Source organism: Acinonyx jubatus, chromosome B1, assembly GCF_027475565.1.
Source record: "Acinonyx jubatus isolate Ajub_Pintada_27869175 chromosome B1, VMU_Ajub_asm_v1.0, whole genome shotgun sequence".
NCBI lineage: Eukaryota > Metazoa > Chordata > Mammalia > Carnivora > Felidae > Acinonyx > Acinonyx jubatus.
This window is the reverse complement of record NC_069382.1, coordinates 151,803,977-151,821,343: the sequence shown is the minus strand read 5'-3', so window position 1 is coordinate 151,821,343 and position 17,367 is coordinate 151,803,977. Positions and strand designations below refer to the sequence as shown.

The window sequence follows — 17,367 nt, the reverse complement described above, 5'->3', positions numbered from 1 at the left end:
TCATTCACTACTGAAGGTTTTCTTTCCCCTTTTTTTTTTCTAGTAATAGGTAGTCGGAATACAGTAGTTACCTGAATGCCAAGTAAAAGAAATAATAATTTATCTAAAGTGGTGCTACCCTTGAGGCTAAAAAAAAGAGATAAACTAATAAAACTGAATTGTCTATTCTAAATTAGAAGTTAAATGCACATTACATCTGCCTGGTTGTGCTTTCCACTTTTGATTTGTAACCATATTTTAGCATTGAAGCAATAAAGGTAAAATATTTCTTCTCCCTATCTTAGATAATAAAATAAGCAAACACTGTCTTCTCTTTCCTCCAAGCCCCATCCTGCCCTTCAGAAGCTTAGAGAACACTAGTTCAATTCAAACAGTCCTCCTAAATAACCAGTGGTGTAGCAGAGCAGGGATGTGACTCATTCCCATTTTAAAACTCATGTCTTCTCAGAGCCTGTATTGTCTTTCCCGGGAGGTTGGTCACTGAGGCAGAAGAAACTTCACAATAAATCACCTGTCACCTCATTAATATTCAGGCTTTTCAACTTATTTTGCTTTTGTGTTTTTAAAGAAAAATGCAAATGAAGAAGTGTAAGTGGTGTTTCACAGCAATTAATGATTTCTATAAATTAAAGCGTACTAGGGTGAAACCCTCATACTCATTCACTGCACTTTATTAATGTCAGTAAATAAAATTTGGCTTATATGCATAAAATTTGTCATATTTCTCAAAAGCCTTGCTGCTTTGAAGGATTATAAAATTGTTTGTAAACATTAACCAGATCCTGCTATAACTTGACATCTATTTGAGGAATTTGCAAAAGAGTTAAATGATGTGCATAGCTAATAAATCAGAGTAGAACCTGTATAACAAATTACTTTTTGTTATGAATAAGCATTATGGTATTATGAGTACAAATATAAGTATATATGACATGGATAAAGTTTTCATATGAAATTCACATTACATTTATATCTAGTATTTTTTGACATTTACATTCTTCATTTGTAAATGAGGCAACATTGCTTCCTGTGTTAATTCCTTTCTTTTATACATGTCATCAATAAACACATAATCAGAAAATGTACAAAAAATAAGGAAATCTTCTGTGTTAGGAAAATCAGTTTAATAACACAAAAGTAAAATAGTTACAGGTTGTAAAAGTGAAATGCTATGTCAAATAGATAAGTAAACAATGCTGTTAGTATCTTGATTCCGAACTCAAGGAGACCAAATAACTTTCAGAATAAATTCTCCATTACAAAATTAAGTATATTAAATATTGATTTCTACACAATTGGGGCAAATGTTCTTGCTATAAATTGTTGGTAGGAACTGAAAAAGAAGACTTTTAAAATGCTTGTCCAGTGAGTCCTTCTTATGCTTTGCTTTTAAATTTGTCTCTTTGATGTAAATCATTTCAATCGTAGCCATCCAGCCTCTCACAATGAACTCTACAGTAGCAAAAATGGTTTGTATTTTACTACTACTACAACTACTACTACTATTATTATTATTGTAGCTTTTATAGATCCCTTCACAAAGAGAATTCTCTGTGTAGATTCTTTTTTATTATGGTTTATTATCTGACTGCCTTATATATAGTTCGCACGATCTCTTATCTCTTTATTTCTTTTAAAGCTTATTTATTTATTTTGAGAGAGAGAGAGAGAGAGAGAATGACAGAGGGGAAAGGGGCAGAGAGAGAGGAAGAGAGAAAATCCCAAGCAGGCTCAGCACTGTCAGCACAGAGCCCAACGCAGGGCTCAAACTCAAGAACCGTGAGATCATGACCTGAGCCAAAATCAAGAGTCAGATGCTTAATTGACTGGGCCATCCCCGTGCCCCCCTCATACCTCTTTACTATTAGTCAAACAAGCTGCGGTGAAATACCATACCTTGATAGTTTCTAAATGTAACACTATAAAACATTTCCACTGATTTTTGAAATATTACTGTTGTTTCGTCGCTGAAGATATAATTTTTCAAAAAATATATATTTTGAACAACTAAACACACATACTCAACTTCTCTTCCGAAATTGCTGGTATTCTTTTTTCTAATAGAACACAGTATGGCTCTTTATAGTTTTGGTCAACTTGGGATTTCTCTTTTAATGTGTACAGCTACAAATTTGCCTATTGTACACTATTCATTATTCATCCATTGTCTTTATTTCCATGAAGAAGCCAGGTTTGTGAAATGATTCCTAAAGGACGCAATCTAGATCCCAAACAAGATCTATCTGAGCACGAAACCCTATTCATGACAACAAAAATTTTCACTCTTTTCTTATTATGACAGTTTTTCATGAAGCTTGCTAAGATTAGAATAAAGATATTTTCCAAGAATGTATTTCAAAGTGATTTTTATCACTTCACATGGAAATAAGATATTCTTAAAACCACAAGTTATAACATCTTTATTTCTTAACTTCCTTCATGTACCATTGATTTCCTTCTACTTTATTTTGCTCTAAGTATAGTTGTTTAGTGTGGTTTCAGCCTATTCATTTAGTGAAAGAAAAGCTTTAAAACACTGTAAATATATGGAGAAATGGGTTGGCCATACTTTCCAAAACTATTTGGTATGGAATATGCTGATTTGCTATGCATTATTGTCCTAGTTTTAGGATTTAGGTTGCAAGAAGATTTTTATAATCATTCTTTTCTTTCCTGGAAGGCCTCAAGGTATTTTACTGGCAGAATCCTTTATCTTTAATTTTTTATGTTTCAGTAAAAGGATGAGTGAACATTTTGGTCAGGGAACAATTTTGTTAAAAAATCAGGTAAATAGCTTCTGCCTATAATGATTTAGTATTAAAACCAACCAAAGATATAACTTTCCCCAGCTATTTATACTTCTGAATTTGATATTGTCCTTTGTCAGGACAATGTGAAAATGCCTAGAACAAGTAGAAAATCTGTTTGAGTTAACTTCAAAAAGACACTGATGATGTATAAATTAAACTATTTTATGTGCTAATTCCAGTTTTCACAAAAACTATGGAATGTCTTAAAATTTAAAAACAAAACCTGACTGTACCTCTCATCTGGAAAAATGTTTCTACTGGATTATAAACATAAAGGTTCTGATGATATAATGTAGTTTATAGCATCCAAAGTTAATTAACAAAGCCATTACTTGTTCAAATTATTTTTCTAAGAAATAGATTGTATTAACTTATATATGCTACTTTCAAAGTAATTAGAGATTAATTCAATTACATGAAAAATTAAATTGTGGAAGAGGGTTAGCCAAAGAGAGCTCTCATTAGAAAAAGATACTTATGGGGCACCTGGGTGGCTTAGTCAGTTAAGGATCTGACTCTTGACTTTAAGTCAGGTCATGATCTCATGGTTCATGAGTTTGAGCCCCACATTGGACTCTGCACTGACAGCACAGAGCCTGCTTGGAATTCTCTGTCTCTTCTCTATATGCCCATCCCCCATTTGTTTGTTTTCTCTTTCTCTCTCTCTCAAAAAAAAAAAAAAAACACTAAAAAAAGGAAAAAAAGAAAGATATAGTACTTAAATTGTCGTTACCAATAATTGTGTAGTATCTGATTAAAATAGCTTCTATTTTATTGAACTACATTACATACAGAAGCATACACTTTACATAGCTCAACCTTATATACTGCATGTCATTTGAAAGTAAGTGTTTATCTGATAGGTTCTCCTATGATTTTCCTAATAGTCTTTCTTCATAATTTATCATTATAAGGAATGTGGGTGCTTCAAAAACTAAGATAAGTTACCCATCAATTCATAGAAAGTAATTTATAACCCTGGAAAATCATTGGAGAATTAAGAAAGATTTGAGAGGATACACAGATTGAAAGAAGATAGTTAATCTTGATGTAGACAAATGGAAACAATGTAAGTTTCCTGAAACAGCCTCATTTCTAAGAAGGACAAAATTATGATTATATGATGAAATAGGCCTTCTCTGCACGTTATTAAGAATCTCTTTGTTCATAGATACCTTGTTTGAATTTACTTTTCTCAGACATGTTTTTAAAATGTTGGTTCTAAATTTAATATTCAAGTTTTAGCCAGGATAGACTTTCTGCATGTAAGCTATACAATTTGTTCAATATAGGAAAGTATGTCAATAGAGTACAGAGCATTATACAAAAAGTCAGATTTTTTTCACATTGGTAAATCATTTCCTATTGTTAAGTAGTTACTATATTTTCCTTTTTTTCTGAAGTGTGTTTTATTAAATGAAAATGCACAAGCTGTGTGTGATTTACAAATAAATATAGCTGTGGAATTGGCTACATACCATTAACAGATATCAAGAGATAATCTGACGTAGAGAAAATGAATTAAATATAGTGTGAATGACAAAGATAAATACTCTTATGCTAAATGCCTTTGATTTACTAAAAAGAACTGTAATTTACCGCTATTTTGCCTGTGGTTAAGCAAACTCAGCTGGTTATCTTTAGGCTTAGTATTTTTTGTTTTCAGTACTATGGAATGTATTCAAAAATGTCCAAATGTATTCAACACGTCCCAATTTAACAGCACACAGGAAGATATGCCTTTGACTACAAAGGATGAGTTTTAGAGGTGAATGACTGAATAGTATAGGTTCATCATTTCCGTTACAGATTAACTACTTACACTGTTGTGCAGCCAAGATTCACCAAGAATTCTAAGTTCCAATTCTACCATATTTGTCTTGAGCTGTCAGAAAACCTAAGATCTTTGAGAAGCTTTGCTTTCAGCTAATTATGTAAAATTATTATATATAATTATGATATGTAATGCAATATATATTATATAAAATATAAATATATAATACAAAAAATTAAACTTCAAAGCTATATATATGTATATATATATACACTTTAGATTTTAGATTAAAGAAGGAGTTCTTAAAAACAAAATAACAAAGATTATGAACTATAACAAAAAGTAATGTTCTTGCCTCAAAATGTAAACAGTATTCATAACAGTAAGATATTGGGAGAAAGAGTAAACAACATATAACACACAAAATGTTATGCCTACATTGTATAAAGAATGTCTATAAACCAATATATACAGGCAACAGATAAGAACGGGCAATTCACAGAATGGGAGACCCTTATGGCCAATAAACATGAAAAATGACCCCATCTCTTTGGTAATCAGGAAAGTGCAAAGCATAATAGTAATATGAGATATCATGTGATACTTGTATGAAATTGGCAAAAATATCAGGCTTACAGTACTAAGTCCTAGTAAGAATCTGAGAAATTTAATTTCTCATGGAAGTGTAAAGTGATACAAATACATTTGACAGAATTTTGGCAATATGTTCTAAATTGAAATGTGAGCAATATATGGCCCAGTAACTTGACTTCTAAGTATTTATTGTAGAAAAAACCATGCATCTGGACAAGAAGACCTATATAATGTCAGCTAGCGCAAAATAAAGACAAATAGACAAGGTAATGTCTAGGGTTCCCACATCTAAATCTTTGAACTTCTATATTACAATAGAACAACACCTCTACATTCAGAATATTTAATTTCGTATTGAACTAACAATAACCCAAATCTGTACTTTGGAGAAAACATATCATTGAAGTCCATGTTAATAGATTCCCAGTGAATGAATTTTCTATTAAAAAAAGCTGAGGTATCTCCAAACCATTTGAAAGAAATTTAATAGGCAGGTTGATTAAAATTTAATAGCAAACTTGTTGGCTATTAAAAGTGCACAGTGTGATAAATCAAGATGTCAGCTCTTCAATTTCTGACCTCAGAAAAAAATGATGAAGGTTTCTTGGCTTTCAATAAAATATTTCTTCTTTGACACTTTGTAATTTCATTAATTACTTGAATAAAAACAGTACAAAATATAAAATTATGGTTTCTGTGGTTTTTAAAATTATTTTATATAATTTTTAAGGATAGCATGCAGATTCTTTTAGTTTTGTTAATGATTATAAACAACTTGGTCTTGATTTATATGGCTGTTCCTATTTTATAAAATAAGCCTTTAAAGTTGAACTTACCATTTTTGCACTGTCTGTAGATTGTGTGTGCATGTTGATATTTCATTGTTACACAGAAAAAGAAAAAACAGGAAACTTAAATACTTAAAATAGACAATGCCTATTCAATCAGTTTTCCATAGATGTGAAGTCTCTTTTATCGATTTACTTTCATTTTTGTTTCTTTGTGTTATATAAATTAACACATGAATATGAAAATTAAATAATTGACAATTACAGAAAAGTAATGCACTCCTATAAGGCTCCTAATAAAATGTTATCAAAACATGTTTTTGGGGTGCACCTGCATGGCTCAGTCAGTTGCACATCTGACTTTGTCTCAGGTCACGATCTCGCAGTAGGTGAGTTCAAGTCCCACATCGGGCTTGCTGCTGTTAGCCTGTTAGCACAAAGCCTGCTTTGGATCCTCTGTCCTCCTCTCTCTGCCCCTCCACCCCTTGCAAAAATAAATAAACATTAAAAAAAACATAATTTTGGGAGAGGATGCTACAAATATTCAAACATCACTGTTTAAATATGTTTAAATAAAATCACCAGAGTCAGGTGTGACCTTGAACAGATTATGAATGTCTTTGGACCTGTTTCTTTATGTAGTGAATGATGGTAGTAGATTAAATAATGTTAAAACCTTATTCACTTCTAAATTCTGAGTTATAACTTTCTTCCATTATGTTATACTGCAATTCATCGGGTAATACTTACATACATAAGATGTGTGTGGGGTCCTTCTGATTCATTTTTCCCAGTTTTCGTGTTTATATTAAAGTTAACTCACTAGGTGGCGCCTGGGTGGCTCGGTCGGTTAAGCGTCTGACTTTGGCTCAGGTCATGATCTCACGGTCCGTGAGTTCGAGCCCCGCGTCTGGCTCTGTGCTGACCGCTCAGAGCCTGGAGCCTGTTTCAGATTCTGTGTCTCCCTCTCTCTCTGCCCCTCCCCTGTTCATGCTCTGTCTCTCTCTGTCTCAAAAATAAATAAACGTTAAAAAATTTTAAAATAAAGTTAACTCACTAAAGAAAAAGACTTACCTTTTTTATTTTTTCTTTCTTTATTTATTTTTTCTTTATGCCAGTTTTCTTAGCTCTTTGAAAAGGAAATCAAAGCCATAGGACCCTTTCACCAGAAAGAAAAGCAGTCATGTGTGGGTGCCCAACTGGCTTCACAAACATGCACCTAAACCATTTTACATACAATTTTAAGGGGGTCACAACTTGAGTAGATATCATCTCCTGGTAAAAGACCCTTTGTTTAACACTCGAGTTAGTATTATAACTCTGTAGAAAATACTGTCACTAGTGAAGCTATTTTTTACTTGAACAAAATGAAGCCTCCGTGATGGGCCAAAATTATGTTCTGAAGACAGAAGCACAGAGGCGTTATCCAGTAGTAACTTTGCTTTATTTATAACTCCAATTCATATGCATTAGTCAATCCATGTCATGGAAATGACTTCATAAAACAAAAAATATGTCGAATCAAGGGAGAGAGAACCATGAGGGGATGGAATGGAGGACAAAACATATTAAAGAAGAAAGAATGATCCAGGTGAAACTGTTTGATTGAAATACAACAAACAAAAAATTTATCATCCTATATATTCATAAATAACAAGAATTTGAAAATTAGACATGTTGGTATGAGACTCTCAGGAATGGGATATTCAGTCGGTTCGTTAGAACACCAGGGTCTAGAATTATACACCTTTGCTTGTCCAATAAGACAAATAAAAACGAAAGTACATTTAAAAAAAAAAAGCGAGGGGCAGAGCAGAGTGACAATTCAAGTTATTTTAAGAGCTTTTCAGCATACTGTGGTTAGCCTGCTGTCAAGAAGAAACGTTTGAAAATGTTTCTGAATGATAGGATATGGATTCAAGTGGGATTCAACTGTCATCTTTTCTCAGATCTTTTTTTCACTTCACACTTTCAAAGCCTGCAGCTCTACCTTCAGTTTTCAGGCCTCAATTACGTGTATCACACTGAACTGGCCTAGACAGTGCTGTCGTTCAAGGCCTGCCCGTGTCAAAACACCTATGTTATTTTCATAAGGAAAAAAAAATACAACACTTTTGTGGTAAACCTGTGCATTTGAAAAGGGTGTACTCATTATTATCCCATTCAAATTTCACTCATTCAAAAACTTTTATGTCTATCTCTATCTTCAGGTATAAATAAAGTAAAAAAGACTCTTCTTAAAAATGGCTATGATTTTACACTTTGTGTTGTTCGGTAGGTTTAGGATCTGACTTTCAAATAATTGTCAGAAAAACGTCCCCGTGTTTTTCAGTATGGAATATGAAAATCCCTTTTTGCTTTGTATCATGCTTTTACTAGAAATAAAGATCTCTTGGTTGGCTCTCTGTTGACAGTTTTGTTGACGATTCACATATATTGAAATTCAACTTAATTCCTTTTCCATGGTTTTATTAAAGACCTAACCCTTGTTTCTGACAGCAAATAGGCAGTTTTGACTAGACTGTACCCAGGATTTAGTGTGTCAGGTAATTAAGAAACAACTATTCTTATATTACTGCTTTGAGATTTTTACCTTGAGCTTTTTTTTTTACCCAATTTGAGCTTTTTATTTTAAGTCACAGTAGGTTGTGCTGAGTTTTCCCCCCCTCTTGTCATATCATCTGCAGCTAGTATTCAACTAGCAATTTGTATTTCCAAATAATTATATGAGTGTTTTTTTCCTGCTTTAAATATACCTGGTATAGTGTTAGAAGGAAATAAATCACATTAGGAATTAGACAATTGGCACTTGTAAAAAATTTACTCAAATTATAAAACTGCTCATAATTGATAAAATGACTTGTGTTAGTTTGTTACATTAAAGATGCCATAGATTTCACATGGGCTTTTTTTTCATTATTTAAGCAAGTATTTACCAAGCTCTGGGAACTATTCTAGACCCTTGGCATAGAGCGGTAATAAAACCCAGTGTATTCCTTGTTTTTCTGGCGTTTACATTCCAATGAAATTTGTACATAAACATTCTTTTCCCATATGTAGTGTTGTAACTATCTTCTCTACCCAGCAACGTCAGCTTATTTGTGTCTTCAACCCGACTAACCAGTAAGCTTAACTTTTCAGCTGAAAAACAGTGACAGATGGTCTGTAAACACCGATCTTCTTGGAAGTCTGCAGCAATTTCATAGCTATTAGAAGGGAAGTTTACAAATCAGAAGTTAGTTGGAAGGAAGAGGAAGAGACAGGATGGACAGTACCTTGGAAAATAGAATCGGAATTCAAAGTGACCTGGGTAAATTGGGGAAACAGCCAGAAGCAAACAGAATAGGCTTCAGCTAAGACAAGTGAAATGTAGTGCAGCTATGGAAAAAGACAAATGCGACTTTGTACACAAAAGACCCAAGAAGACAGGTTCTGTACAAGTTTTTAGTTAAGAGATCTAGGCATTGGCAACAAGCCAGCGTTTTTGACACAGGGCCACCTTTCAAAGGTATAATTGAAATGCATAAATGTGAGCATGGACTGTAGGAACCGTGCGAAAACACCTTATCACACTTGTTTGGAATGGCAACAGGAAAAACGGCCTCTTGCAAGATTTGAGTGTCCATAAAATGATGGAAAACGATTGCCTTCTAACACTAGGGAATCAAACCACAGACAACTGGTTACTCAAACATATCCCTCATTCTTTCAAACCAGCAAACCCATAAAGCTTATCCACAACTTCATACTCTGTAAAACTCTAATGATCAAATTTGATATCCTATTCCTCAGTTCCTGTTACTGAGCCCTCACTTATATTTTAACTCAATTTTTAGGATTAAAGTCAGTTATAGTGACACTGATTAATTTGATTTCAAATGGGGCATAAGATGTAAAAAGGTGAGTCATCATAAAAAAGCAACTTTAACCAGTGATCCTTCTTCTATCAGGAAAAAGTCTCTTAATACCAAGGATAAAGAAGAAAATGTATTTTGTTGGAAAGTTCTAGATTATTTTTATCAGTATTTGTGTGGTTTTAGATTTAAAAGCAGGTGGATCTTAATTATGACTGTATGTCACTCATTGTGACTATAGATCTGTACCTGATCTGGGTTACACCTGGATTTGAGGAAGCTACCTTCCAAAGCCACGTGGCTGGGACTGAATATTGTTCCATTTAGTCAACATTGTATCACTCCATGGCTGTATACCAATAGCATTTCTGTTATTGTTGCTGGACTTTCCAGATTAGCAAGAATTGACAAATAAAAAAAACTCAGTCTTCCTACATTAGTAATTTCACTAATAAGAGTGTCTTTAGGTATATTCAAAAGTTAGAACACACTTAGCAAAACTAAAAACAACTTTATGCTAGGAAAGCTATAACCAGATGGCCTATCTATCAAAAATTTTGATAGCATCATTAGAATTCAATTACAGAACTCCATTTTTGTGTGATTAAATTGTTTATCCTTATATTTTTAACTTTTAAATAAACTGAATGACAGCCAGAAAAAAATATTGAGTCACATGCTTTTTGCTTATGTTTGGTTCTTCCTAACTCAATTGTTTCCTTATTTTAAATCACAGAGCATATTCTTTTACATTGGTATAGAAAAATATATATACATATAGAGAGAGACAGATATGACAAAGGAATATTTTCTTTGGCAATCTACGTGAAGCAAGTGGGCAGAAGTAGCATGCAATCTTCCCAGCTTGTTTGTTTTTTAATTAGTTCAAATTAAGAAATATGTAGTAATGAAGGAAAATATATAGAAATACAGATATAGGGCACCTGGGTGGCTCAGTTGGTAAAGCATCTGACTCTCGGTTTTGGCTCAGGGCATGATCTCGCGATTTGAGTTCAAGCCCCACATTGAGTTCTGCACTGATAGTGTGGAGCTTGCTTGGGATACTGTGTCTCCCTCTCTTTCTGCCACTCCTCTGCTCGCACTTTGTGTCTCTCCGTCTCTCAAAAATAAATAAACATTTAAAAAAAGAAGAAGAAGAAGAAATACAGATAGATGCTCCGGCCATAAAGATCTAACCCTTATTTGATCTATGAGGGAAAATAAGAATTTTAGCAATTTTATATATTTAGGGTTTTTACCCTAGTTCATTTTAAGTTGTTTACACCTTTCATTTTCTGTTAAAATTCTTAGAGTAATTTTAGAAAGTAATTATTTGTATTGGAAGGCTAGAATTGTAATTGTATTGTAACTTGAAGGCTAGAATAATAAACATTAGTAGCAGGTGCAATTTACAGGTAGTTTGCTTTTTTAAAATGTTGTGCAGGCCAAATCTGGTCTCTAACAATCATAAATTTGTGTAACATCAACGATACACATGTTTAAGATGTATAGTATTCTGTTTCTTATCTGAATGGCACGATAGCCAACTCTTTGTAGTTTTTCTTGCTGGTATTCTATATATTTATCAGTGGGAAGTGACATCCTGATTGATCCATTGTACGATAAAGTGGAGATCTGCCGTCTCACTCTGTTAAAAACATTTAAATGTATATGTTGTACAATTTCAGCAAATACTCATCGAGCATTTAATAAGTGGAAAATTTTGTGCTACTTCTGTGCTAGTTCTGTGTGGAATGTGTAGGATGCAAACACATGGCTTATTTCCTGAAAGAATTGTAACCTTCCAGTTTTATAAATCCGACAAGCTATATTGTACTTTAAATCTAGAGATGTTCACTTACCCAATTTTGAGGTTAAAATATCTGTTATTTGGGGTGTCTGGCTGTCTCAGTTGGTAGAGCATGCGACTCTTGATCATGAGTTTAACCCCCACATCGGGTATAGAGCTTACTTAAAAAAATAGATAAGTGTTACTTGATTGATAATTTGCTATATAACAAAGAACTATGATTTTGAGAAAAAATAAAATAAAACTACCATGGCCAAGTTTTTTCTTCTCGTTTTTTTGCATTTTCTATGAATAAATAAACATTTTTGTTTCATTCAATATAGATTACTTATTATTTTGCGATAATTGTAGATTTACTTACAGTTATAAGAAATAGTGAAGAGATTGTGTTCCTTGTACCCAGTGTTCTTCAATAATACCTTGTAAAACTATACTACAAAATCACGCCAGAATATTGACCGATATCCAGCAGTCTTGTTCAGATGTCTTCAATATTACTTATATTTCATTGTATTTGTGTGTGTGTGTGTGTGTGTGTGTGTGTGTGTGTGTGTGTTTGTGTGTTTAGTTCAGTGCAGTTCTATCTATCAAGACTCGGTTTGTGTTATACCAGCATAGCCTACATACAGAATAGCTCCATAGCCACAGGGAAGCCTCATGTTCCCCGTGTATGACCATTTCCACTTCCCTCCCCCTTGCATCTTTAACCCTGTCAACCACTAACCTGTTCTCCATTTCTATCATTTTGTCATTTCAAGAATCTTATGTATATCTATATGGAAATATATTATTTATATATATATGGAATCATTTAGTACATAACCTTTTGGATTGTCTTTTTTACTCTGTATTATTATCTAGAGATTCATCCAGTTTGTTGTATCAATAATTGTTCTTTTTTTATTAATGAATAGTGTTTCCTGGTAAGGATGTGCCACAGATTGCTTAACCATTCACCAGGTGAAGGATATCTGGGCTGTTTCCATTTTGGACTATTATAAATAAGGCTGCATGAACATTCATGTATAGGTTTTTATGTGAACATAAATCTCCATTTTATCTGGGATGAATGTCCAAGAGTACAATTGCTGGGTGGTATGGTAATTGAATGGTTACTTTTATAACTATTTTCCAGAGTAGCTATACTATTTGACATTCCTCCAGCAAAGTAGGAAAGATCCAGTTTTCTTCACCCTTGCCAGCATTTAATGTTGTCACCATTTAAATTTTAAGTGTGTAGTGATATCACATTGGTTTCTTTAATAATTTTTTTTAAAGTTTATTTATTTTGAGAGAGAAAGAGACCCAGCACGAGTGGGGGAGTGGCAGAGAGAGATGGACAGAGAGTTCCAAGCAGGCTCCACATTGTCAGTGCAGAACTCGACACAGGGCTCAAACTCATAAACTGTGAGATCATGACCTGAGTCGAGATCCAGTCAGATGCTAAAACAACTGCACCAGCCAGGCTCCCCACATTGTGGTTTTAATCTGCATTTTCTTAATAGCTAATAGCAATTCTTTGCATGGTCTTGTTTGCCACCTGTATATCCTTTGCTGTAAAATGTCTTTTTATGTCTTTGGCCCATTTTCTAAATGGATTGGGTTTTTTGTTGTTGTTGTTGTTAGTTTTTTGCTTTGGGTTGTTTGGGTGTTTGTCTGTTTGTTTGTTTTTACTGTTGACTTTTAAGAGTTCTTCCTGTATTCCAGATACTAACTTTTTCTTGGATTGCAAATATTTGTAAATTTGTTTGCAAATATTTTCTCCTGGTCTACTGATTGTATTTTCATTCTCTAATGTATATACTGAGTTAACAAATACTTGTGTTCAATCTGACTATCCTCATACAATTTGTATTTTCCTCTCCTCAGTCACATTTTCTTTCTTTATCATCTAACATAAACATGCATTCTGCCTATCATTTTTTACACATGGCCTAATTATGTTTAATAAAACTATTCCTCTGATATTTTGCTTTTTTTTTTGGTTAAACAATTTTGGAGGTTGGAGGTTGCAACTCATACTAATGATATATTAGGCACTAGGTACATCTATTTACAAAGAGTTGAAATAATTTAGCTTTCTTACTTTATGTGCCAAAGTTCAAACAACCAGTTGGAAAATGGAAAATGGAATTATATGTATGCTGGATATTATGAAGTCAATACTTTATTTGAAATATTTAAAATAATATCCATATGATTATTAGATTTGTAAAATCACCTAATTAGTATGCTTACTACGGTGTACTAACAAGAGTGATTATATCTTATTTTGATGTAAGGGATTCCTTTTCTTAGAATTTTAAGAAATGTCAAATTCTTCTGTTGTGTCCACAACTGCTCTCCAAATGTGTGTTTTAATGTAAATGTTGCCTTTTATTCTTTTTTACTTTCATTGAAAACAACCCAACGGTTTCTGTGAATGAGGGAATGTTTTGTTTACTTTGGCTTTTCTTTCCGTGTTTTAAACTTTTTTTTTCAGCTTTTGTTTTGTGTTTTGTTTATATGGAAGACTATATTTTGCTTTCATTTCTTTATCTTTTATTTTTAGCAAGCATGGGAGTATACTCTTGCTTATACTTTGGGAAAGAGAACACCCTATATATGGCTTAATCAACATCGTAAACCATTTTCTTTCTTTCCCATTGACTCTTGGATATGTGCATTATTGGAAACATGTGTGCTTTAGTGGCATATATTTTTGAGTCTAATTAGCTGCCTGCCTGTAATCAGGACTATATCAACTGTTGTCATTCTAAATGTTTCCTTTCTTTTTTTCAAACACATTTGCCTGATTGACCTTTTTTTTTTTTTTTTCTCTGTCTTTCTATGGGGCTGCTCCAGGAGCCATGGCTAATCATCTTATAAGCAATGCTCTGCTTCGTCCGCATGGTACTAACAATCCCTATAATACATTGCTTGGGGAACCGGCGGTCTGTAACAACCCTTCTGTCAGCATGTACAACGCACAAGGTGTGCTGGAGTTTATCTTAATTTTTTCAAGTGAGAGTCCCATTTTATGTAGCTTTTATGGCCACATTCTATTTTGCGTTCTTTCCACTGCCTTTTCTTTCTTTTGGAAGCAGACACACAGACTCCCTTTGCCTTCCACCCCTCTTGGTGCTTTTATTTTCCATTTTCCTTAGGTTTCCTTTAGTAACAAATGGTTTCCCTCCTTCTGATAAACAAATGCTTAATTCACCAATACGTGTTTGTTTCTCTGTAATGTTATAAAATGTATTGTGTCGTGTCAGTGCTTGTCTTGTTGTTGATCGATTTCTATATTAAACACCTATGTATGTATTTTGAGAAATGAGAATTTGCCTAAGGTAAGTAAAATAAAGACTTGATTCGATAGTCTTCATGGTATAAGATCAAGAAAGTAATCTTTGTTATGCCATGAAGAATACTCTAGGTGCAAGGCATCAGTGCTGTTGAAAGCACTTAGATCAGCTCCATGGAAAATTACATTGAGCTAAGCCATGGAGAAAAGATCCATTCCGTTTGCTATTGAACTGAACAATACCAAGTTAGGTTCCACACTAGCCTGCCATTGCCTGTGTGAGTGACTCAGGACAGTCGGGACTTTTTTTCCTGCTGTGGCTACGTGTGAAAAACAAAGCTTTGGGATACGGTTCTTCTGAATGATATGAAAATTTAATTACTTTAAATGATATAAAATTTTAATTACATCCCAAACAAGCATAAATCTCTTTAAAACCACTTACAATATGAGTGTTTGGACAGGCATTACCTTCTCTAAGAATAAAGATGTACTGGGGCACAAGAAATTAAAACAATTCATATCATTTGGAAGAAACCACAGGAAAAAAATTAGTCAAATAAAACTTTCCTAAAAGAAAAGTCCTAGTTAGGGATCCACTTATGTAATATTATATCTGAAAGAAAATTCACTATAACAAAGAGACTTAAAAGTGGTTGTTTGAAGTTGGATGTGACAGATTAGCAGTATATTAACTTTCCTAGGCAATTCTGAATAAAATTTCTATTATTCTTTATGGGAATCTCTGTGTTTTCTTTTCCTTCTCAGTCAGAGATAAAAGATTAGTGGCATGAGTGTGTAAAACTTGGTGTGAGTGGCCATCCCATGAAAGTTTGCTTGTTGCAGAACTGAAATTGGGTGTCTAAAACCTTCTGAGTTTCCCAGATACCTTGCCAGGGACAAAGGATGATTTTAAATTATTTCAAAAATTCTGAAGTCAGTAATACAGAGTGACTTCAGGAATATGCTCAAACTGTATCTCAGTAGGATGAAGTAATTAGCGAATTTTTGAATTATCAAGTTTCAGAAGGCCTGCATGTCTAAGAATCAGACTTTGAGAATCAAAAGCAGGGATAGAGCTCACGAATTCTCTTCACCACATTGCTGACATTCTGTCAGCCTGTGCCCAATTCCTTTAATGGGACCCTTCTCCCCTCAGGATTTCATACATTCAATTGTTGAAATGCTCCATTTGTTATGTATATTTTTTCCTTCCACTGAGCTGAAATTTGCCTCTGACCATGATGCTTTGATTTGCCTTCTAGAGCAAGGAAGAGCAAAGTATTCTGCTTTCTGTGTCAATCCTTTTAAATACTTTGAAAGCAATTGATCTAGCTTCTTTGAGTCCTCCATTTCCCCAGTAAAACCACCCCAGTGCCATCAATACGAGATAGTTTCTGGGTCCTTCCTGGTGGTTCCCTCTCTAAATTGTCTCTCCTCTGTCAATGTCCCTATTTTATTGTGGCCCTCAGTGAAGTGTACATAACACTTGTATATTTCACAACATAACAAATGTGGCTTAACAGAACAAGTCAGCAGACCTTATACAGGCTTGGGTTTTTTTGTTTTTTTGTTTTTTAAATTAGATTAAGTTACAGATAATTGTGTCATTATAAACATTTTGCAATGTGCTGACATCTTAGTAAGTTTTCAGTGATGTTAAGTGAAGATTTATATCATATCTGCAAATTAAATCTATTCTACATTATTCACTTTATGCAAAGAGTTGGAAAAACACTGAAAATTGTTTTACTTATTGAATATTGTTTCAGAACATGTAAAAATTTAGACCACATTTTGTTTAGCATTTTTGATTATTCAGATATAATTTCTAATGTCTTATGTAACAAAAAACTAACAATTATTAATCTATATGTCTTCCCTAATTCAATATCTGCTTTCTTGTCCTGTTTTATTTTTACTGGAATCATAAATTAGGCGATTTTTCTAAGGATGGAACACTATTGTAAACACTATCAAAGTGAAATTCTGTAGATGCAAATTTAAAGTAATACCATATACATATAAGGTTTTATTCCTGTGGAATTTATTACTGGATATTGCTATTACGATGATCAATAAATACACAAATGATGCTTCTGAATGGGTTTATTGTTTTTCCCAGTAAATTAAATAAATACTACTGACTTTTCTTAAAAACAAGAGCAAATAATTTTATTAATGTTTCTCAGAGTCAGAGGTGAAATTATTTAATGGCTTAATGTTTTAATATTTTTTAAGATATTAAACTATGGTAGTGCTTAAAATCATTCTTTTTACCACTGACCCCAAATAAATCTTAGTGATTGTCATATTGCTACTAATCTTATGCTTTCAGATGAATGCACTTAATATTCTTACTGGCAAGGGGAAATCTTACATGAAATATAGGTGGCTCGGTATGTACTGGAGTGGTTTATGTTGAAGTACCACTTGGTTCTGTTGTATTGGGTC

The 17,367-nt window shown here is 33.3% G+C and overlaps 1 protein-coding gene across 26 annotated transcripts in view; it reads left to right on the top strand.

Moving 5' to 3' along the window:
* The window catches only part of ADGRL3 (adhesion G protein-coupled receptor L3), an 818,271-nt gene that overhangs the window by 788,986 nt on the left and 11,918 nt on the right, over positions 1-17,367 (top strand). For 11 of the 26 annotated variants that reach the window (XM_053217310.1, XM_053217302.1, XM_053217300.1 and 8 more), the window contains one exon: positions 14,475-14,603. The exons of the other annotated variants lie outside the window; for them this stretch is intronic. In XM_053217310.1, the coding sequence (XP_053073285.1) occupies positions 14,475-14,603 (129 nt within the window). The remainder of the gene's footprint in view (positions 1-14,474; positions 14,604-17,367) is intronic. 26 annotated transcript variants of the gene reach the window in all.